The following is a 23,514-nucleotide window of genomic DNA, read 5'->3' as shown; positions in this document are numbered from 1 at the left end:
ATGTTTTCAGCAGTATTTCTACTAATATTACTGTTTGAGGTACTATAAAATCCAAACCTACAAATCCTATAGCCTAGATAGGAAGAAATGATGCATATCTTTGTACATATAGACTGTTCTCTATTTTAGATAGAGAGAATTTAAAAAATGGGCATGCAAAGGCTCGCAAATATATCATCAATCAACATCATTATCTTAGTCATTCTCCCAGTAAGTTGGGGTTGACTTTAAATGGTAGATTGTCACGGTTGGCCGCCCAACGGGCATTGGCTACCCTTTTCTAAGCACTTTGGTTTTGAAAATAAATGATATCATTTTCATATGAAAAACTGGAAACAGAAATTTTGGCATAACAAGCTGGATTTTAGCATACAACTGATTGTAGGTGATCCGTCCTTTTGAAATTTAGCTGATGTTTACGGTGTACACATGCCCTTAAGATAGAGTACAAGTATTAAACCAGTTGTCTAATAGTATTTTATCTCTTTAAATACAATGTATCAGTCTTAAGTCCTTTTATAACTGATCCCAGCCATATAATCTCTCAGTTCCTTGGATGAAGGACTTAGTTACAGAGATAATATGGCAAAAGCTACCGCCTATGGGGCTTAAACTACATTAGAAATAGCATACACATCTTGAAAATAGAGAAGATAGAATTACCTAGTATTTTTTTTTTTGAATAAAAAAGATCACTACATGTTCTTCCACTGCTCCAACTTGGGCTGCATTCTTGACACTTCCTGGTATGGTCCAACAGCTGCCAAAAAAAATAATTCTAAATAAAAAAATGTAATATTTTGCCTAGTTCCAGCATTCTGTTCTCTTGCCAAGTTGATAAGTTGTTAAAAACATTTCATGCTCACAAAAATATTTAGGCCAAATGTGTCAGCTACTATGCATACAGTACAAACACAAACAGTGCAAGAGCTTTTAACTCCTAGGAACTCCAGCTATAAACAAAACACCACCTCAATCTACACTTCACATCACTGAGCATTCCTTACAACCGTTGTAACCGATTTCCCAATTCCTGCATAGAAATTTTACATTCGCAGTTAAGAGGAGTGCTTCTTGTACATGCACTTCTGCAGAGGACAAACAGAAAGGCCCTCACATGTGTTCACGTGGCATACGTGATACATGTATCAGATCCATTCCATTCATCAGGTCTACCTCTTGGCGAAAGTGTCCTTGTGGAGAAACAGTGACTCCATTAATAAGGTGGATAGGTGGGCCACCTGTGTACCATTGGTTATCCATATTTTAAGTATCCTTTTTCTCAAAACAAGTGTGGCTCACCTGATGAATGGACAGTCCTGATCCTAGGTGAAGACATTCATCATGAGGTCCATGTGATGAATGGCTTGGGTCAGCAGCATATGTTTCAACTTTTTGTGAGACACTTGTATTGAATGTCTGCAGATGTAACTCTACCTTTCATTGAAAAAACATTTTACATCAATCTTGTGATCCTGCCTTATGAATGATTTCTGGAGAAATTGACAGTCAAGAGATACAGACAGACACAAAATTAGGTTAGGAATCATAAGAGAATATAAGAAGCAAGGGGACCATATCAAAACACAACAACACATAAGTACTCCCGATGGTAAACAAAGCACAATCTCAATCTTACTTTTATAATTTTGTTATTCCTGTTGCTAGGACATGAAAATATTTCAGTATGCATTTCATTGGAGAAATAAATGATGAGTAATTATGTTGCTTGTTGCAAACAAGATAAAACAAATCACCTTTTTGCTCTTCTCGGCCACTTATCACTGAATATCTTTCAAGGACTACTCAAATTACTGAAAGAAGACTAGCCTAGAAGAGAAAAGCATCCCATTAGAACAGATCTTACAAATCTTAAAGAATCCAGGATTTAAAGAGGGGCAAATAATGTAAACAAACAAGAATATTGCAACAATAGACACAAAAGGTTAAACAGAATTGAATCAACATTGAACTGAATTGAGTCAACAATGTACTGAACTCAGCAAATTTCATAGTATGAACAAAAGGTTAAACAGAGATATCCACAACCAAACAATAAATACAATGGCTGATCAATTCCTTAACATAAACATCACACATAAAACCGGTTTGATTACTTGTAATAAGCATAACAGTTATACTGCAGATCTGTTTTACATACATTGGCTTTCTAACTGAACAAATGTATAAAGCTACAAACAGCTAGTAAAGTGACCATTCCTTCCCAAAAGCTATTTATGAAGCCTAGCTAGCTGATGAACTCACAAGCGATGAGGAACATCTATGCTCAATTTGAAGAATCCCATTTGAAGACAAAATTGCCCACCCTTAACAAACAAGAGACCTATTGACTCATTTTCAATTTGGAGCTTGCCCTTATGTCTAAGGGTCCACTGCTTGACTGGGCCTGCACAGCTCACGGGTGTATGTGTATTATCTGGTATGTCAATCTTATAAGTCCTATGGTTGACAGTCAACTATATAAATATCAAATCAATAGGACAATCATATCTTTCTCAGTAACAACCTTCAAGCAAACAGGTGATGAAAACATTCAGCCAATAGTCTACACTCAGTAGAGAAAATCAGACAGGTAGGATTCTCCAATCCACATGTTTTGTTTACAATAACCCACAAGCGATAGATGTGAGCAGACGTGTTGTCTTCATAATCTGACTATGCAGCTTAATTAGGCAGCTCAAGTGAGTCTTCTGTACAATCATCCACAACGGTAGGGGCAAGCAGATGGGTGCTGGTCTTGATCATTTGACCATGCAGTCAAGCGGGCCTCATCCATGAATGAACTGAGTCATAGGCCCTCAATTGCAGAGAAGACAACCTTTACTTTGACTTGTATCCCCCTTTTCCCTCAGAGACTTGAACATGGATGAGAGGCCCCAGGTCTAGCTTCTCTAGTCCAAGCTGTTGTATTGAATGGAAGATCGGTCAGATCCGAACATAGAATGGTATTTATTGGAAGGAGAAAAATTGTATCCCATTTGTCAATGGTGAATTGGAGTTCGAGGTTCAACCTGTATCTGAAAATTCCACCAAGTAGGTGGCATCTCTGCAACATAACAGTAACTTGGATTAATTTTTTTCTCTCTAAAACTAGTTATTATCCACATGCATTAAGAAAACCATGCATGTACCATTGAGCCATCAGAAAGTCGATATCTTCACTTAAGCTTCCGTATGTTGCCATGAATAGGTATCTGCAGACAAGGATGCCCCTGTAGACATGGCCAAACATTTTCAGAAATATTTCCACTAATATTACTGTTTTAGGTACTATAAAATCCAAACCCATAGATCCTATAGCCTCAATGGGAAGGAATGATACATAGCTTTGTATACAGAGATTGTTCTCCATTTTGTATAGAGAATCTAAAAGATGGACATGCAAAGGCCCACGAGTATATTATCACCATCATCATCTTAGCCTTTCTCCCAGTAAGTTGGGGTTGGCTTTAAATGGTTGATTGGCAAAGAAGGGTCCATGATCAGCTCTCCAAAAGGCATCCACCACCCTTTTCTAAGAACTTTTCTTTTGAAAATATGATATTATTTTTATAGGCAAATCTGGAAACTAAAATTTTTGTAAAAAAAGCTGGGTTTCAGCATACAACTGATTGTAATGACATTGAAAGTTGTTTTATTATATGGTACCTCATATGGGGTCAATATGGAATGAAGAGCTCCTATTAAAAATGCATGCTGATAGACACCAACCATTATTGCCAGGTCGGTGTGTATATTATGTGTGTGTGTGTGTGTGTGTGTGTGGAGGAGAGTGTGATATTCCGTCATCACAGTTTTTACCAAAAAGTTGAGAAACTTCTCTCTACCATGGTATTTAATAATGAGTGTCAATCAAAGTATGTTTTTATTAACATATATTCCCTCTTGGTTCCAAACACCATATGCATAAGAAATAGGAAAATGTATTCCAATAGTAAAACTATGACCCAAACAAAAAGTACATAAATACTGCTAGATGTGAGAAGAAAATTGAGTGTCAACGGTGTTGAACACTGAATTTTCTAGAATATACAGTGTCTTATCACACACACACACACACACACACACACACACACACACACACACACACACATATATATATATATATATATATATATATATAGAGAGAGAGAGAGAGAGAGAGAGAGAGAGAGAGAGAGAGAGAGAGAGAGAGAGAGAGAGAGATGGCGAAAATAATAAAAATGAGAGGAAATCCTGAAAACTAATGATGTCTGGATATATGATTAGTAGATACAAAAAGTCTAAAACTATGACATAGAAAAAACTTGCCTATAACTAGTCAAGATTGCAGTTTCCGTTCTAAGCATTCGTAAAATAGATGTAGGAAGAAGAAATTACCTGCGTCCAACGAAGATGGTAAGCTTTCTAATGAGTAAACATGAGAAAAAAGATCTGTTTCACATAGAATTGATAGTTGACTTTGTCCAAGATTTCGTTCATCATTTAGGAATGTTTTCTGTCTATAACCTGCAATCTCCGATTTCTCCATCTTAATCTTGTTCTTCCCCATCTCAAAACTCTTTCTAGTAACAGAATTACTCTTTATTACTCAGACATCTCAAATGACCACATATTACCTAATTCGCACTTTAAGAAAGCAGGATAATTGAAGAGATCCTCTTTAAATTGAGGGTTCTAGATTACTGAAAATGTAAAAGAATGAGAACAAAGGGAATGCTTCTTACAAAATCAGGTTGCAAGAAACAAAATCCAATTCTTGATTTGATAAAAGAAGTTTGTGAATGGGTTTTGTGCTTTTTGAAATCACATGTCGAACATCAATTGATAAGAATAAAATATAAAGAATAAATTCTCTTTATGGAAAATGTAATAAGATTGAGGTGGGATTTATCAAATAAAAAAACAACAACAACGAAGGCAATAAATTCTACCAGATTGGGTCTGCAAAAACAAAAATCACAATTCACAATTCCAGAAGCATGAAAATCCATTTGCCTACAAAAGAAAGTATGAAATCCCAAATAATTGTTCTCGTAAATAATCACTATTTCCTAAAAGAATGAAAAAGGCAGACAATGAATTCAATTTAATCAGGTCACAATACCTAAGACCAATTGACAATTCCAGAGGACAAGTATTTTTTTCCTTACACACACACTCACACCCCATCCACACCCACACACTCACACCACAGTGGAATTTCACCACAATGGGTACTCAAACCCATGACTTCATGTTGAGACTCTTGTGAGTCTATCACTGAGACATGAGTAAGGACCCTCAAAGGACAAGTATGATGGACTGTTTTCTTTTCAACAATTCTAAAGAGAACTTTGGAAAAATTCCAAGACATGATTTGTACCTCGAAAATTCTACTCATCCATTCATCTTGTTTGTCGGTGGCCTGATTTTAGAGCAGAAGATCTTAAGAGTGGAACATCTGCCTGCATGTGGATGGCAGGGCTTCCGTGTGAAATTAGCACACCCCAATATTTTGCTCTGCAAGAAAGTCAACAATACAATTAAAAGAACTACTGGGATTTTACACATGGGCCAGATTTCTAAGAAGCAAGAGCACAACCTTAATTCATTCAAGATAGGGCTCAGCTTCAAAGCAGGAATGCACTTCCTAGAGGCTTAAGAGACAGCATTATAGAGTCTCCGTCTGCTATCAATTCACGAAAACCTCCTCGTCGGTTCCAATAGCCAAGAACTCCACTCTGTTTGAGGATCCCTTCCCAATTAGTTTGAAAAGACAAATTTCATGTTGTCTCTGCCATCCTTAAGCATGCCTTTAATCCCAAATATCTGTCAGTAATAAGAAACGACCAAATACCAATTTAAGAAATCAGACCAAGAACCGATCACCTACAGCAAGGTATAGCAAACTTATGGTGTTGTATCCTGCCAGTGTAGTACATACTACTTGTGTATAACAACAGTACTATGAAATGGTAGGCATCACCATAAAGATCACCTGGCACAAAAATTAGGCTAGTCCACTCATCAGGTGGGCCATACCATTGGAATCAATGGACAGACAACAGTCTTACTCAACATACAGGTTTGACCCACCTATAGATCTGATCAGCCTAATTTTTTAGAAAGGGGGGCATATATTTTTTCCATAGTACTGATTTCCTACACAAGTGGTATGTTGGCAAGAAAACTGTTATCGTACAAGAAGTTGCTGGTAGTAGGTGATCTTCTCAATCATCCTCCCAACACTGTTCAATAGGCTGTGATGATCAAAACCAAAGTTTCTTACAAGAGAATGCAACAAGCGTTGGAATATGTCTAAGAAATATATGGGCAAAAAAAAAAAAAAAGTTGAGTTCAAAATAAAGTAAAGAGAATAGAGAAGTTGAGTATTAATCTATTGACAGTGTAGTACTAGATGAGATATATTAGCAAGGATCGCCAAATTAGCTTGCCTGTTTACTCCATGATATGATGATCCAAACCATACATCTAGAAGGTCCTATAACATGTCCACATGAGAAATCTCACTAATATTTCATCTTCGAGGTCCCATAACATATGTTCCATTGTTTCAAGTCGCTTTTATACGATTAAGATTTTCTCTGTGTGGACCATCTTTTGTGTGAACTTCTAGATGGACGGTCTAAATCGTCACATAGTGAGACAAGGGGAGAGTGCCTCCTCAGAAAACCTCAAATTGTGTAAACATGACGTTCCACTGTGAATATGAACTTCCAAAACTCGGTGTGGTCCACATATCAGTTGCACGAAACTAGTAATAGAAAAATGAAAACTTTTCAAAGAAAATAACCATTGCTTCACATTCAAGTAGACTTGTCACCCACCTGATAAGCAGACCGGCCTGATATTTGGTTCAATCACCAGTGGCCCTGTTCAGTCTCCCACAAGAGTGTCACATTGTCACGTGTGCTGCTAGGCCCCTTCACCATGGCATTTGAGCCACTCCCACTTGCATTCCTCAACGAAATGATGGTGTTTAAATGTTCTGTTTGCTAAAAAATCAGTTAACCATGGAAAAGAATTAGGAACCATACAATGCATCTACCAAAAGAGGAGGTGGTTGACAATGCATAGACATGGAATTTGTATGACACCGTTTGTTTGTTTTTCAGTTTGCATAAATGTGACCCATAGTTCCTTTGGAATTTACTTCATTATGGGTATATATAATGATGGTAAGTGTGTTAATGCATAATAACATCCTCCAATGTATAATTCTTGAGTATGGAATTTTGTCTGATCTAATTACTAAGAACAAGCCAATGTCCGTTAAAGGATGATCCAAAATATAATTGTGAAAAAGAAAGAATTTTATGCGGATGTGATGTTTCTTGCTGGTTGAAACAACAAAGTAAGAGACATTTCTTTCCACAGTTTTCCTTCAAAAAAATTGGCATTTTCTTTTTCTTCCAAAAACCTGGATAATCTACATTTGGATTTTTTGTTTTCCAAATTCCTATGCGTAGTGTTTGTTTAAAAAAGATTTATGCCCTATATATATATATATATATATATATATATATATATATATATATATATGGGGTTTGCAACCGTGAGGTCGAGCTGTGGGCCCCACTATCAACACTGCATTTGATGGGTACCCTCTAAATTATGCGATATTCCAAAATCAGCCGTAGTGAAGACACCGTTAAAACATATAATAGCACTTGGTGGGGCCTACTTGAGTTTTGAATTCTGCTTATACTTGGTCTGAACCAACATCCAAGTGGGATTCTGTATGTAGTGTGGCCCACAAAAGTCACGGATTAAATTGATTTTTGAGACCTAGGCCCACGATGGAATAGTGCATCGATTGATGGGGTAGATGTTCGAAACGCATCACGGTGGGTCCCATCCAGCTCGACCTCATGGGACGGACTCGTCAGCTCGAGCGCATGGTACCTTTTTCCTAATATATATATATATATATATATATATATATATATATATATATATATATATATATATATATCTATATATATATATATATATAGAAGGTCAAATACACTAGTGAGATTCATGTGTTATATCCATGCCCTCCATTCATTTTTTCATGTCATTCTAGTCCATGAACCAAAAAATGGAGCATATCCAAAGCTCAAGTTGACCACAAGCAGTGGGAGTAATCACGCCACCATAGAACCCACTATTTTCTGTTGAGTAGTTACTCCCACTGCTTCCTTTGGTGTGGTCCACTTGATATTCTTATGCCTCATTTTTGGGTTCATTTCCTAAAATGATATGATATAACGAATGGACGGCGTAGATATAACGCATACATCATGGTGGGCCCCACAGTTTTCACTTCTAAGAGGTGAAGCGAGCTGAAATTCGCTCTTCCGCGAAGATTTCAAACAGCCGCATCCACGTATCAATACGCTTTTACCACAGTTTAATAGTTAATAAAAATAGAAAGGAGGCAAGTGGTTGGGCCATTTTACCACAGTTTAATAGTTAATAAAAAAAAAAAAAAAAAACCATGCTTTTGCGGTAAAAAATGGGAAATTAAAAAGCAAAGATAGATGGGTTTGACTGAGAAGTGCGATACTTACAAAGGGAGGGAAGAGGAATGAAGGGAAGGAGCGCGTTGATGCTATCTCCTCTTCAACCTCAACAGACGACCACACCCTTGACCTCCTCTCGGTGATTCGGATTCTGATCTGGATTTGGTATATCTAATGTAGATACATGGGATGTGTGCTATGTAGTGCCAATCCTCGCCTTTCTCCTTCTCGCATCGCTTCTCTAATTGGGGACATTTATAGATTATTAGACGGTCGAGATTTGTTAGGAGTTGCAACCCGGATGGCAAACACCCCAATTTATCACATTCGATTATCTCCAAATATTGAAGCGAGGAGAGGTTTCCTATCCACTCCGGCAGAGCCGTTAGACTTTTCAAACCCCCGATACTTAGCTCTTGCAGTGTTGTGACATGTTTTAGCCCTTCCGGCAAACATGTCAACTTATCAAAGTACCAGATGTTAAGATATCGAAGGGACATTAGGTGTTGCATATCCTCTGGTAAGGAAGCCAGCTCCGGACATCCCATAATTTCCAAGGATTGTAAGGCAGTGAGGTGTTGCAGGCCCCCCATCAAACTCGTTAGGCTATGACAATACTCAATGGCAAGATGTTTAAGAGAGCTCAAGCCTTGTAGTCTCAAGGACGTTAGACCATTGCACCAACAAAAATTTAGATTCTGGAGAGAGGTGAGGTTTTGTAACTCCTCCGACAATGATACCAGCCCATCACAATGATAAACAGACAGAGACTCTAGAGCAGCGAGGTTTCCAAGCTCCCCCGACAGAGACTCAAGCTTTGGGCACCTCCAAATTTCTAGGGTCAAGAGACGGGTATGATTTGGGAACAACCCACCCGACAACGACCTTAGCTCCCAGAAATATTCAATATTCAAGTAGGAAAGCGACGTTAGGTTTGCCACTGAACCTAACAACATCTCGTTACTATCATTCAACATCAATTTTTTAAGAGACTGAAGGCATGGAAGTGTTGTTAACTTTGGGCATTCGAAGACAGATAGTTCATTAAGGCAGGGGGGTACTTTTCCGTTGAATCCTAGCCACTCCTCTAAATTAGGCATATATTCCAAGCTAAGTTTTTCCAGTGACAGGAATCCCTCTGCAACATTGTCACCATAGAAATGGTTGCCGATAGATATCACAGCATGCATTCCCCGTGTCACAAGAACCTTAAGCAACGGTACTTGGCCAAGCTGGGGGAGCTGTTCGCATCTTCTGCAATCAATCAGTGAGATTTCAACCAGATTTAAAAGCAATGAAGAAGTCATCCAATGTGGAAATCTGACACCCATGTACCCTTTGACCTCCAACCTTTTGAGATTCGGATGTGGTCGGAGATCTTCAAGGGTTTCCTCCACGTTTCCTGCCAACTTAAGATCAATATCCTGACCCCATGAAAAGTATAACTTATGAAGGTTTGGCTTCTCCTTCAAGTTTGCTTCTCGGGCATCTGCTGTACGCATCACATTCTCGAGGTTTGAATAATCAAGCTTCCTCGAACGTTTAGGTCTTGTAGCTCTTTTATACCACATCCTCTATCCTGACCGACGTTGAATATTGACAAGGTCTGAAGGAACTTTATTTCTCCAATATAAGCTGGCATATGGGTCAATTTATCATATGGACTGATTTCAAGGTGTCTTAAGCTAGTCATTTTGCTCATGTCACTGGGTAACTCGCAAGATTAATACACTGCAAGAGTCTCAAGGTTTGCAGATGGGGAAGGGTGCAGATGGATTCAGGAAGGGATTTTATATCAGTATCAGACAGGTCGAGGTATCTTAAGTGTTTTAACTTGCCGATTGAAACCAACAACTCCTTAGTAACACTGGATCCGCTTAAATCTAACACGCGTAAGCCCATAAAATGTTCAAAATGATCACGAGGGATGTTGAAACTTCTTCCTTCAAGCAGAAGCAGTGTTCGCAAATGGTTTACTTTCTTCAAGGCCTTTGGGAATGTTTGGACCTTCCTGCTATACCCACACTCCAAGGACAAATGACGAGATATGTTATGGATGCTCTCTGCATTCTCGACCTGCACAATCAAGTGTTCGGTCCCTGCAACAAAGCGTGCAAGGTCATCCATCTTGCACCATACTATATTCCCATCATCATCTTTCTCAACATCCTGAAAGAAGGACCGTCATAATAGATTATTGAAATACTCTCCGCCGATGTTTTCCATGTGGTTACTTCCTACTGATGATTGAATGAAACCTTCGGCCATCCAAAGTTGAATCAGTTTCTGCTTTCTAATTTTATAATCTTTTGGAAATATTGAACAATTTGCAAAGCATTGCTTCAAATGTGATGGCAGGTGATAATAACTCAACCTTAGGGCAGGTAAAATGTTATTCTCTTCTTCAAGTATATTCCAAATTTCACTTTCTTTGACAAGCAATCATTGGCTTTCCTCTGTTTTAAGGTACATCAAGCTTCTGACTTCACCGCTAAAGGAACACCCTCACGCTTCTTCACAATTTCCTTTCCAAGCGTTACAAGGTTTAGATGTTCTTGTCTTCCATCCCCAAACGCCTGTTGCCTGAATAGAGACCAACAATCATCACCTGATAATGTTGGCAAATGGTGTGAAGGGAGAGTGCCTATGATTGAAGCAACTTTTTCACTACGGATCGTAACTATGATTTTACTACCCCTGGCACCTCTGAGAGATTTTTTCAGTGAATTCCACTTCTCAGGATTTTCTTCCCACACATCATCCAACACCAGTAAAAACTTCTTCCCACTTAGCTTTTCTTGGAGCCCATGCCGCAGTGAATCCATGCCTTCAAGATCACATTTGCTACCAGTTGTTGCTTCAATGATTAATTTTATTACCCTCATCACATCGAAATTGTCCGACACACAAACCCATACTCTTAGCTCGAAATGCTTGGTTACCCTCTCATCATTGTAAGCGAATTGAGCAAGTGTGGTCTTCCCAAGGCCCCCCATACCGACTATGGGGATGATCGAGACATCTTCTTGAGTACCAAAATCAATCAATGACTCTACAATTTTCTTCTTATCTTCATCTCTGCCAAAAACTTCTGACTCAATCAAAGAGTCTGTTTGCAGTCTTTCATCAATATTGAATGGAAGATCTACAACTCTGTTGCTCAAATGGAACTTCCTCTGCTCTGCAATCTCATATAATCTCTCCCCAATCTCCTTTATCCTACTCCCCATCCTCAGGCGAAATACAAGTGAGTTTGGAAAAGAAAAGAAGTTGCGCACCCTATTCATCGTATCAGACTGAGTCCTCGCTTTCTGCCAAAAAACTTCTGTTACAAACTCATCTATCAAGTCATCTGCATCATAGGCCACATCCTTAAGCTTCATTAGCCAATCCATCAGCGCATCACTCTTCACTTGCTGCTTGTCTGCATCTCGAAGCACTGCATAGATCGTCGACAACATGCTCTTAAGCTTCCCCAATTCTTTCTTGACACCCCGTGCTGTTTGAAACTGTTGCAGAAGTAGAGAATTCAAGTTCTCCACCATTGTCTCAACAAGAGCGGAGAGAAATGCTTCTGCCATCTTTTCGTGGTACTGTGGAAATGCCAAAGAACTGAAAATGGTGATAAATGTGGAATGGAAAATAATCAAACTGTGGACCTATACGCTATTTTCCATCAAGTGGGAGAAAAGGTGAATAAAAAGAGAGAGATAAAGAAAGCCAATGGAAAGCACCAAGATACCAATGTTGTTGCTTTAATAACATCAATGTGATGAGCCAATTTCCTTGAGAAAGCAGGATACTTTTAATTGCTCATATTTCAATAGGAAAGGAAGCTCTCAGGCTAGCATACCTCAAATTGTGTTCACTGCAATCTCCACCATAGATATGTATGGTGACCGTGATTGTAACTAGTCACTTGATGGGACACATTTGGTTTTTTTTTTTTTTTTGGTCATGGGTTTAGTGATGGGATACAATTGGAGGTACAACCATAGACATGTATGCTTCATCTCATGTGCCCGGTCAATCATGGGCCACAACCCAAAAGCCTTAATGATCAAACAATCCTAGCAATCCCATCTACAGCCTCTCTTTAACATAAATGGGTAATTATATTCCTTTTTTTCTAATGGAGAACCGTGGACAACTGATCGGATGGTTAGAAACATCCAATTACCAAGTACATAAACAATGGTATGCAGAAGCTTGAAACAAGTTAAAAGCTGATCCAGACAGCCATCAAGCCTGCAAGGCCCATCACAGTTTAGAGATGAAAACATCTTTCTACCTGGACCGCGCCACTCCTCTGACTCTTGGAATTTTCGACATCACTATGACAACTAGTGCAATTTTTTTGCTCTCTGACTCCTAGATGCATTGCTTAAATTCTAAGGTTTAAAATACACATGTATAAAAGGAACAAATGATATCTTTGGGCAGGGAATCATCCGGCACAATCAGGAGCAATTCAGGTGGGCTCGTATCTAAAAATCTATTCATGCCGAGCAGCTAAGGATCTTGCAAGTGATGAAGGAATTCTATGTTTGATTCAAAGAAATCCTTCTCAGAAGAAGAGGCTGGTTCTGAGAAGAGATTGGTCAACCTTGACATAGATTTTAGAGATTTTTGCATTCGGCCACCTCCCTTTTGGGCCAGAAGCCCAAAAATGGCCCACTTCTAGAATCTTTCTGAAAAAAACACCAGGCTTTTCCATAAATGACTTTGTCTAACAGAACGCTGCCTGTTCAAATAGAAAATCGGAACCATGTGGTCCACGGATGAAACAACACTATCCCACCATCGAAACATTCATGGCCCACCATGATATTTTTGAGAAATCCACCCCGGCCCCCATTTTCTTCAGCTCATTAAACTCATATGGCCCACTGTGATAGAAATTCATCCTGTGCACTAGTTTTTCCAACTTATTTTAGTTGGTGGGCCCAACATGATGAAGATCCAAAATGAAAATGGGCTACAGGGCTTGAAACAGTGGTATTGAACACCCAATGTTATGATGGAGGAGTTTCAAAAATTCATGTAGTCCACCGTGAAGTTTTTGAGAAATCCCACATATTCACCATTTTTGTTAGCTTATTTTAGAGGGTGGGCTCAAATATGAGGCAATCCGACACTGAAGTGGACTGCTCGACTCAAAACAATGGTATTTAACAACTATTTAGAGGAGCTCCAAAAATTCATGTGGCCAGCATAATGTTTTTAAGAAATCTAGCCCCTCTAACAATTTCACCGTCTCATTAGGGGATGGGCCCAAATATGAGGCATATCTAACACTCAACAACCACATGACTTGAAACAATGGTATTGGACTCCCACTGTTGAAACTACACCTGTGCACCTTTGAAACATATATGCCTCACCCTAATGGGACTCAGATTGGATACTACCCCCACCAGGACCTAGTTAGAGACAGACAGTCTTGATAGGGGATCTATAAGGCCCACTACAATATATGTGTTTTATCTACGCTTTCCATCCATTTTGACCGATCATTTTAGAGTATGAGCACAAAAAGGAGGCAAATAGAAAGCTAAAGTGAACCACACTACAAGAAGCAATGGGGATTCAACACCTATTGTTGAAAACTTGTTGGGGACTACAAAAGTTTTGTATCAAACTAATATTTATGTTTTCCCTTCCTCTAGATCTATGTGAACTTATGAATATGTTGGATGGCAAATAAACATCATGGTAGGCGTTATTGTCACCATTACTTCCTGTAGTGTGGTCCACTTGAGCATTCGATTTGCATCCTTTTTGGGATCTTGCCCTAAAATGATCCGGCAAAATGGATCGACGACATGGACAACCCATACCTCAAGGTAGGCTCCATAGAGCTCCCAAGAGGACGGTCCATCTCTAGCTAGGTCCTAGTGGGCGTTGCACCCAATCTGCATTCACTTTGATGTTTTGAGAAATACACCTTCTTGGCCATTTTTCAGCTCGTTTTAGGTAGTGGGCCCAGTTATGAGGCCCAATAATCTTTTGAAATATCCACCCTGCCAATCATTTCTCCATATGATTTCCAGGGGGGTGGGAATGACCTTATGGCCGGTATGGATGTCATATAAACAACATGGTGGGCCCTGGGAAATTTTCAATTGTGGCCATTCAATCTCCACTGTTTCCTTCAATGTGGCCCACCAAAGATTTGGATCTGCTTCATTTTTTGGCCCACCCACTAACCTGAGTTGTTAAAAATTGGATGCCTGGGTTGAATTTCTCAAAATGTATCTGAGCCCTACCTTCATCCTGGGGTGAGGCAATTTAGATGGCATATAAATATCACAATAAGTTTCAACACTAGGCATTGCGCTCCTTATTATTTCATCCTATGTGGCCCACGGAGTTTTGGATTTGCCTCATTTTTGGGCCACCCCTTATTATGAGCGAGAAAAACAGATGGATGGGGTGATATCTCAAAAACATCATGATGGTTCCTAGGTAGGTTTCAACGGTGGGCCTCATTATCCCCATTTTTTTCATTGGTGTGGTTGACCTGAGCTTTGGATCAGCTTTATTTTTGGGCTCATGCCCTAAAATGAGCTGGTAAAACGGATGGACCGTATGGATAAAACACATACATCATATGGCCCAAAGATTTGTGGCCCAGTACTATGTAATCCAGTTAACATTCAATGCATGATGCATGCATTAATAATGAGTTTCAATTGAATGGAAGCCCTTGAAACGCTTAGGCCCACCATGATGTTTAAGACTATTTTCATCCCATTCTGCCTTGTCATTTTGGGGGGGGTGTCAAAAAATGAGGCAGATCCAAAACTGAAGTATGCCACAAGGCAGGAAGGTGCCAACACTGACTGTTCATAGAAGTTTTGGATCAGGATAGTATTTTTACGCTTTCCGTTCATCCCTATGTGAATGATCTTATGAACATTTTGGATGGCATATAAACATCACAATAGACCCTTGGAAGGTCACAATGGTACATATTTTCCTCTTTACTATTGCCTGCATGTGGCCAACTTGAGTTTTGGATTTCCATCATTTTTAGGCTCACAAACTAAAATGATATGATGAAATTGATGGGTGATACTGTGGATTTCTTACAAACAATGGGCCTCACCTAGCTCGTGAGTGCCAGGTATGGCCTCACTAATGAGGCTAGTGTGCACTGTTCGAAATGCTTTTAAACGAGAGACTAAATGTTAATGATGGGGTTTGACAGTAAAAACGGTAGATGGTTCTATAAAATATAGTTTAAAAATAGGAAGTTTTATTCTGTACGACAAAATATAGCAACCATTAGAAAAATCCCCAGATTTTAAGAGGGCTATTAGCTCACCTTTTTCTTTTTTTTTTAAAGTGGACCTAATGTAGGATGAGGATCAAGCATACTCCTAATGCACATGGACCAGAAGAAGCCTAAGGAGAAATCAACAAAAATTCAGCATAATTGAACTGGTCCACCTTGTGGTTGACATGTTGAAATTTCACCAGAAATTTCGAATTGCTTGTTGACCGATTTCTGTCAGTTTAGAAAGGTTGAAATATTGTTTGACAAGTTGAAATATTATTTCAGATTGCTTGCTAACTGATTTTTGCCAGTTTAGATAGGTTAACAGATCTTGTCAATGGGTCGAAATCTAGTTTGATAGGTTGACAAATCATTGATAGGTTAAAAATCATATATATATATATATATATATATATATATATATATTATTTTATTTAAATCTTTGGACATTTTTTGGTTGTTTTGACCTGTCAACTCGGTAGGTCAACGATAGGCATGCAAGTAGCAAAATTTTACGTATTTTTTCTAAAATTATTTTCTTATTCAATTAGGAATCTTTGATTACGATTTTAGGGTTCATTTAGGGTTATTTAAAGGTGTTAAAAAAAATTTTTTAATTATATTTTATCTATCAATGAAAACTTTTAAGAAATTCTATTTTTTCTCGTGGATTCAAGATATTCTCTTGTAGATTCAAGGTATTTATCAATCGAGGAAGACGGTGATCAACCTCATCACGTCCTCCCCTGCGTCAGAACCCTACCTTTATGTTTATCTATTGTTTGATAAGGCTAATGTGGCTCATGGGTGGATCCTCTTATATGTCAATCTCACAAAGTCTACGGTTGATGGGCCACTATATAAATATGACATCAATTGGATGATCCTATCCTACTAAGTAACATCCTGGTACTCATACAAATCAGCTTAAATTCTACAGTCAATGGAGAATAACAGAGAATGTCAGATAGATTCTCCCATGAGTTTGTTTTTCCAGGTGAGCTGATGGGTGTTCTTGATCATCCGACCATGCTCCATTCATGAATGGACTAAGCAAAAGGTGGCTAGCCATCAATTTCCATTAAGATAGTCAGTGCTTCAATTTGCATCTCCATTTCTCTCTTCGGAGGATAGATTAGATTTCATGATGTGACAATATATGCTGGCATGTGGCATGACAAAGCTCTTTTAAAAGAACCAAGTATAGCCATTAAGATCAATACTTCTATTCGTGACGCAGGGAGGGACGTGATGAGGTCAATCACCATCTTCCTCAGGGGATATCTACTTCAAATCCACGGAGCTCTCTAAACTCCTCATTGAGCTTCCTCAAATCCACGAGGGGTAAAGGTAGAAATAGTTTCTAATAAATTTGAAATAAATTGATTAATAATAAAAAATGAAATTACAATCCTTTAAATAATAAACTCAAACTTAATTAAGACATAGTTTTAGACTCAGACTCTAACTCAAATACCCTAAAAACATGACTTACTATAAATAGTAAACTTACTATTTATAGATAGTCATGATTTCTACTAGGCTTCATAGTTTTCATCCAAAGATAGTAAGTGTCCAATTTGGGTTAACCACGTTATTCCCCTAACTTTTCTAAGCTATTTTCATGTTGGGCATGCCTCTTACAACCCAAAAGATCATTAGTTCTACTCTAGATAAAAATGACTATTTATGGTAAAAATCAAAATAAAAGGGACTTTTGACTGTTGATATGATGGAATCTCTCAAATCCAGCATGGGCAACTCGGTGTAGTGGGTTGGTTGGCTAAAGTAGCTTCTCCTATTCCAAAATCATATATGATATGTCGAAAAACTCATCCTAGTTTGCGAGATACGACTGTTTTAAGGTTCCGATGGTCTGGATCACTTCTGCCTCGGATCAGGCCTTTTCTGGTCCATCTTTACCATGAAAGTGTTTTTGACCTGTCGTACATCAATTTGCTAAGACTGCGCTTGGATTTACAATTGACATTAATTAAAATAATTTAAGATTGGCTAAAGACTAGTGAACGATCACAATCATTTTCACCATTATAGGGATCAGAGGAATATGTACCAAATGACCCTAATGCCCATTATTGTGTAAGAGGACACTAGACAAGAATTAGACCATCACAGTCCATGTATGACATCTAAATCATCCAGAGGATGCTCCACCAAAAAAATTGGACACCTAAAATATTAGGCTAAATGGGCCATAACATAAGCCTCCAAATATTCATGGTTGACCACTTGATGGTTGGATTGACATGATTTATAAGACATCTCATTTACTTAGTGGAGCGAACCATCTGGTTAGGTTTTTGAGCCATGGGTTTGGTGATGGTACACTGTGTACTAAATATATTGTGCCACTATGGGTGGTACCTCCATCGTTGGAGTGTACAATAATCACATCACGATCAAGGATTCTCCATGATCCTCGACCAACCATTTTTCGTCACTGGATCCTTCCTAAGCAACTTGTTTATCTTCATTAAATCCAAGGCCTTCTTTCACTGCATCACCTTTAGTGCCACTTCGTTAATGGCCAAGTGGGCTGCAGAGCGTTGAGGACAGGTGTTTGATAAGTGGCTCGATTGGCCTCAACAGTAACAATTGTTCGGCCTTGACCAGCCATAAGGATTCAGAATCATACTTGGACCCACCGTTGTGGATGCCGCAGATTAAGGCCTAAATGAACCATTCCCCATGTCACAGTTTGCGGTTATAGGAGGTTGAGGACGTCCTCCTACTAGTTCCTTTCCTTTAGCCAGTATTAAATCCTGCGTGGGGCCCGTTATGGGGGACCGATTTGAAGGATAATGCTGCTAGGGATTCTTACAAGTTGCATTTCTACCCTACCCACCAACTGAACCACTTCATCCATGGTCTTAACCAGGTGCATCTGAACTTGGTCTTGAATTGTCGATCTTAAACCGCCTATAAACTACACTACCTTCTGCGATTTGGTCTCCAACAAGTCATTCCACGTTGCTAACCATTGGAATTCTTCAGTATAATCTGTGATGGTTTGATTCCCCTGTCGACAATTTTGGTATTGCTGGAATAATACCTGCTTGTAATAATTGGGGAAGAATCGTGATTGAAGGTGTTGTCTCATCTGTGGCCATGATCGGATGGGCGCCTTGTTCTATCGAGCACGTGAGAGTTGTAATTGCTCCCACCATGCAGAAGCACCAAATTTTAATTTGAATGCTAATAATTTTACTTTTTTATGTTCTGACACGTCCATATAATCAAAATATCATTCTACTTCGACTAACCAATTGAGAAAATCTTCTATACACAATAAGTTATTAAAACTAGGAAGTTCGGCCTTTCCCCAATAGTCTCTCTCTGCACAATCTAGTCGATCGCCGCCATGGATCGGTTGTCATCGATGTCCTCGTTGCTGGAGCTCGATGTGATGAGGTTGATCACCATCTTCCTCAAGGATAACTACTCTGAATCCATGGAGTTTCTTTGGACTTCTCACAAAGATTCCTCGAATCCACGAGAGAAAAAAATAGAAATAGTTTTTAATTATTCAAAATAAATTGATTGATGATAAATTTTTTTTTTTTAAAAAAAAAAACCTAAATTACAATCCTTTAAATAGTGAAGTCCAACTTAGGAAGAAGTTTTAGAATCAAACTCCCTAAAAATGTGACTTACTATAAAATAATAAACTTACTATTTATAGATAGTCATGATTCCTACTTGACTTCATGGTTTTTTGCCAGAAATAGTTAGTGTCCAATTTGGCTTAAGCATGTTATTCTCCTAATTTTTCTAAGCCCTTTTCATCTTGGGCACGACTCCTAAAACTCAAGATCAAAAGTTATGATCGTATTAAAACTTAGTATTTATAGTAAAAATGGAAATAAAATGGACTTTTGATCTTCGATCTAATGAAATCGCAAGTTTGGCGTGGGCTGCCCAGTGTGCAGGGTAGGTTAGCTAAAATAGCTTCTCCTACCCTAAATCATATAAGATACGTCAAAAAACTCATTCCGGTTTGCGAGCTAGATTATTTTAAGGTTAGGATGGTCCTGATCACTTCCACCTCCGATCGAGCCTTCTTTAGTTCTAGTCCATTTTGGCTATAAAAGTGTTTGTGACCCGCTCTACATCACATAGTTGTTAAAAAATGGATAGCTGGGTTGAATTTCTAAAAATGCATCACGGTGAGCCCTACCTTCATCAATGGGTCAGGCAATTTAGATGGTCATATAAATATCACAATGGATCCCGAAAGGTTCCTTATTTCATCCTGTGTAGCCCACTGAGTTTTGGATTTGCCTTACTGTTGGGCCACCCTTTATTATGAGCTGGCAAAAACAGATGGATGGGGGTGGATTTCTCAAAAACATCATGATAATCCTAGGTAGGTTTCAACTGTGGGCATCATTATCCCACTGTTTTCATTAGTGTGGTGGACTTGAGCTTTGGATCAGCATTATTTTTAGGCTCAAGCCCTCAAATGAGCTGTTAAAACAGATGGACTGTATGGATAGAGCACATACATCATATGGCCCCATAGATTCGTGGAACAGTGCCACCGAGTAATCCAATTAACATTCATGCATGGATGCATGCATTAATAATGAGTTTCGATTGAATGGCAGCCCTTGAAATACTCTGGCCCACCATGATGTTTCTGACAATTCCACCCCATTCTGCTAGGTCGTTTTAGGGGGTGGGCCAGAAAATATGGCAGATCCAAAACTGAAGTATGCCACAGGGCAGGAAGCAGTGCAAACACCGACTGTTCAATCATTTATGGGCCCCACTATGGGGCCGTAGAAGTTTTGGATCAGGATAGTATTTCTGTGTTTTCCATTCATCCCCATGGGAATGACCTTATGATCATTTTCGATGGCATATAAACATCACAATAGACCATTGGAAGGTTTCAATGGTAGAGATTTTCCTTCTAACTATTGCCTGCCGTGTGGCCAACTTGAGTTTTGGATTCATTTTTGGGCTCACACACTAAAATGATACCGTGAAATTGATGAATGGTGTGGATTTCTTACAAACAGTGGGCCTCACCTAGCTCGCAAGTGTCAGGTATGGCATCACTAATGAGGCTAGTGTGCACTGTTCAAAATGCTTTTGAATGAGAGACTAAATGTTAATGATGGAGATTAACAGTGAAAATAGTAGATGGTTCTATAAAATATAGTTTAAAAGTAGGAGGTTTTATTCCGTAGCACAAAAGGCAATGACCAATAGAAAAATCCCTTGATTTTAAGAGTGCTATTGGCTCACTTTTTTCATGGACCTAATGCAGGATGAGGATCAAGCTCGTTCTCAACTCAAATAGACGGGAAGAAGCCCAAGCAGATATCAACAAAAATTGAGCATAATTGGACCAGTCAACCTTTGTGGTCGATGTGTTGAAATTTCACCTGAAATTTCTTATTGCTTGTTAGCTGATTTCTGTTAGTTTAGAAAGGTCGAGATATTGTTTCAAATTGCTTGCTATCTGATTTTTGCCAATTTAAACAGGTTGACAGATCTTGTCAATAGGTTGAAATCCAGTTTGATAGGTCGATAAATCTAGTTGATGGGTCAAAAACCACATAATTTTTTGTTTAAATCTCTATACACTTTTTGTTTGTTTCAACCTGTCGACTCGACAGGTCAACGGGTGGCAAAAAGTTGTGTATTTTTCTAAAATTATTTTCTTATTCGATTAGGATTCACTGATTACGATTTTTAGGATTTGTTTAGGGTTATTTAAAGGTGTTAAACACTTTTTTTATAAAAAAATCTATCAATTAAAACTTCTTAGAATTTTTTATTTTTTATTCTAACATCATGGTTTTCTCTCGTGGATTCAAGGTATTTATCAATTAAGGAAGACGGTGATCAACCTCATCGTATCCTCCCCTGTCGTTAGGACCCTACCCTTATGTTTATCTATTGTTTGACAAGGCTAACGTTTCTCATGGGTGGATCCTCTTATCTGTCAATCTCACAAAGCCTACAGTTGATGGGCCACTGTATAAATATGACATCAATTGGATGATCCTATCCTTCCAAGTAACATCTTGGTACTCATAAAAATCAGCTTAAAGTCCACATTCAATCAAGAATACAAGAGAATGTCAATTAGTTATATTCTCCTGTGAGTATGTTTTTTTCGGGCGAGCTGATGGTTGGTCTTGATCATTTGACCATGCTCATCCATAAATGGATTTAGCAAAAGGTGGCTTGCCATCAATTGCCATTAAGATAGTCAGTACTTCAATTTGCATCTCCATTTCTATCTTCTGATGGAAAGATTAGATTTTAGTACCATGACAGTATACGCTCATATATGGCATAACAAAGCTCTTTTAAAAGAATCAAGTGTAGCCATATCAATACTTCTACTTATGACACAGGGAGGGATATGATGAGGTCAATCACTATCTTCCTCAAGGGATATCTACTTTGAATCCACGAAGCTATCTGGACTTCTCATAAAGTTTCCTCGAATCCACAAGGGATAAAAATAGAAATAGTTTCTAATAAATTCCAAATAAATTGATTGATAATTAAAAAAAAAAATGAAGTTACGATCCTTTAAATAATAAGCTCAAACCTAAGACGTAGTTTTAGACTCAGACTCCAACTCAAACACCCTAAAAACTTGACTTACTATAAATATTAAACTTGCTATTTATAAATGGTCATGATTTCTACTTCATGGTTTTTAGCCAAAAATAGTAAGTGTCCAATTTGGGCAAACCACGTTATTTCCCTAACTTTTCTAAGCTATTTTCATGTTGGGCACGCCTCTTACAACTCAAAAGATCAAAAGTTCTACTCCAAATAAAACTTACTATTTATAGTAAAAATGAAAATAAAAGTGTCTTTTGACCGTCGATCTGATGGAATCTAACAAATCAGGCATGGACAACTTGGTGTAGTGGGTTGGTTGGCTAAAGCAGCTTCTCCTATTCCAAAATCATATATGATATGTCGAAAAACTCATCCTAGTTTGCGAGATACGACTGTTTTAAGGTTCCAACGGTTCTGATCACTTCTGCCTCGGATCAGGCCTTCTCTGGTCCATCTTTACCATGAAAGTGTTTGTGACCTGTCCTACATCAAATTGCCAAGACTGCGCTTGGATTTCCGATTGACATTAATTAAAATAATTTAAGATTGAATAAAGACTAGTGAACGGTCACAATCATTTTCACCATTATAGGGATCGGAGGAATATGTACCAAATGACCCTAATGCCCACTAATGTGTAAGAGGACACTAGACAAGAATCGGACCATCACGGTCCATGTATGACATCTAAATCGTCCAGAGGATGCTCCACCAAAAAAATTGGACACCTAAAATATTAGGCTAAATGGACCATAACATAAGCCTCCAAATATTCATGGTTGACCACTTGATGGTTGGATTTGCATGATTTATAAGACTTCTCATTTACTTAGTGGAGTGAACCAGTGTTGGTAGCAAAAACTCAGTATTTTTAAGTATCAAATTTTCAGGAATGGAGATAAGAACAGATTTCTCACAATAATCTAAAGATAGATGGTTAAGATCTTACCTTGGCACGATCACAATCGTCAAAACAGATTTTTATGGGAAAGAGTTTGACGCAGATCTGATCCTCTAAACTAAGAACTATCTCACCGAACTATTTCACTTGAAAGAAGCCAAGACAACCCTGTCAAATAATGTATTAGGAGCAGAGAGTGAAAAAAA

General features: G+C 38.4%; 2 protein-coding genes and 1 long non-coding RNA gene across 3 annotated transcripts; all 3 read right to left on the bottom strand.

Annotated features, from left to right (window-relative positions):
• Window positions 1–253: 253 nt before the first annotated feature.
• On the bottom strand, window positions 254–6,992 carry LOC131227960 (uncharacterized). The gene is made up of 7 exons (XR_009162650.1): window positions 6,831–6,992; window positions 5,366–5,811; window positions 3,153–3,233; window positions 1,758–3,067; window positions 1,438–1,493; window positions 972–1,033; window positions 254–760 (listed from the first exon to the last, which is right to left on the bottom strand). It is a non-coding gene; the product is annotated as an uncharacterized LOC131227960 (long non-coding RNA).
• A 1,607-nt stretch (window positions 6,993–8,599) lies between these two features.
• Window positions 8,600–10,081, bottom strand: LOC131226850 (putative disease resistance protein RGA4). The gene has a single exon (XM_058222568.1). The coding sequence runs from the start codon at window positions 10,079–10,081 to the stop codon at window positions 8,600–8,602; it is 1,482 nt and encodes a 493-aa protein (XP_058078551.1).
• A 127-nt stretch (window positions 10,082–10,208) lies between these two features.
• On the bottom strand, window positions 10,209–13,869 carry LOC131226848 (disease resistance protein RGA2-like). The gene is made up of 2 exons (XM_058222567.1): window positions 11,000–13,869; window positions 10,209–10,679 (listed from the first exon to the last, which is right to left on the bottom strand). The coding sequence occupies exons 1-2, from the start codon at window positions 12,089–12,091 to the stop codon at window positions 10,209–10,211; spliced, it is 1,563 nt and encodes a 520-aa protein (XP_058078550.1). The 5' UTR covers window positions 12,092–13,869.
• Window positions 13,870–23,514: the final 9,645 nt, after the last annotated feature.

This window comes from Magnolia sinica, chromosome 15 (genome assembly GCF_029962835.1).
Source record: "Magnolia sinica isolate HGM2019 chromosome 15, MsV1, whole genome shotgun sequence".
In the NCBI taxonomy this organism is placed as follows: domain Eukaryota; kingdom Viridiplantae; phylum Streptophyta; class Magnoliopsida; order Magnoliales; family Magnoliaceae; genus Magnolia; species Magnolia sinica.
Note: the sequence above shows the minus strand (reverse complement) of the source record. Positions and strands in the feature narration are given on the sequence as shown.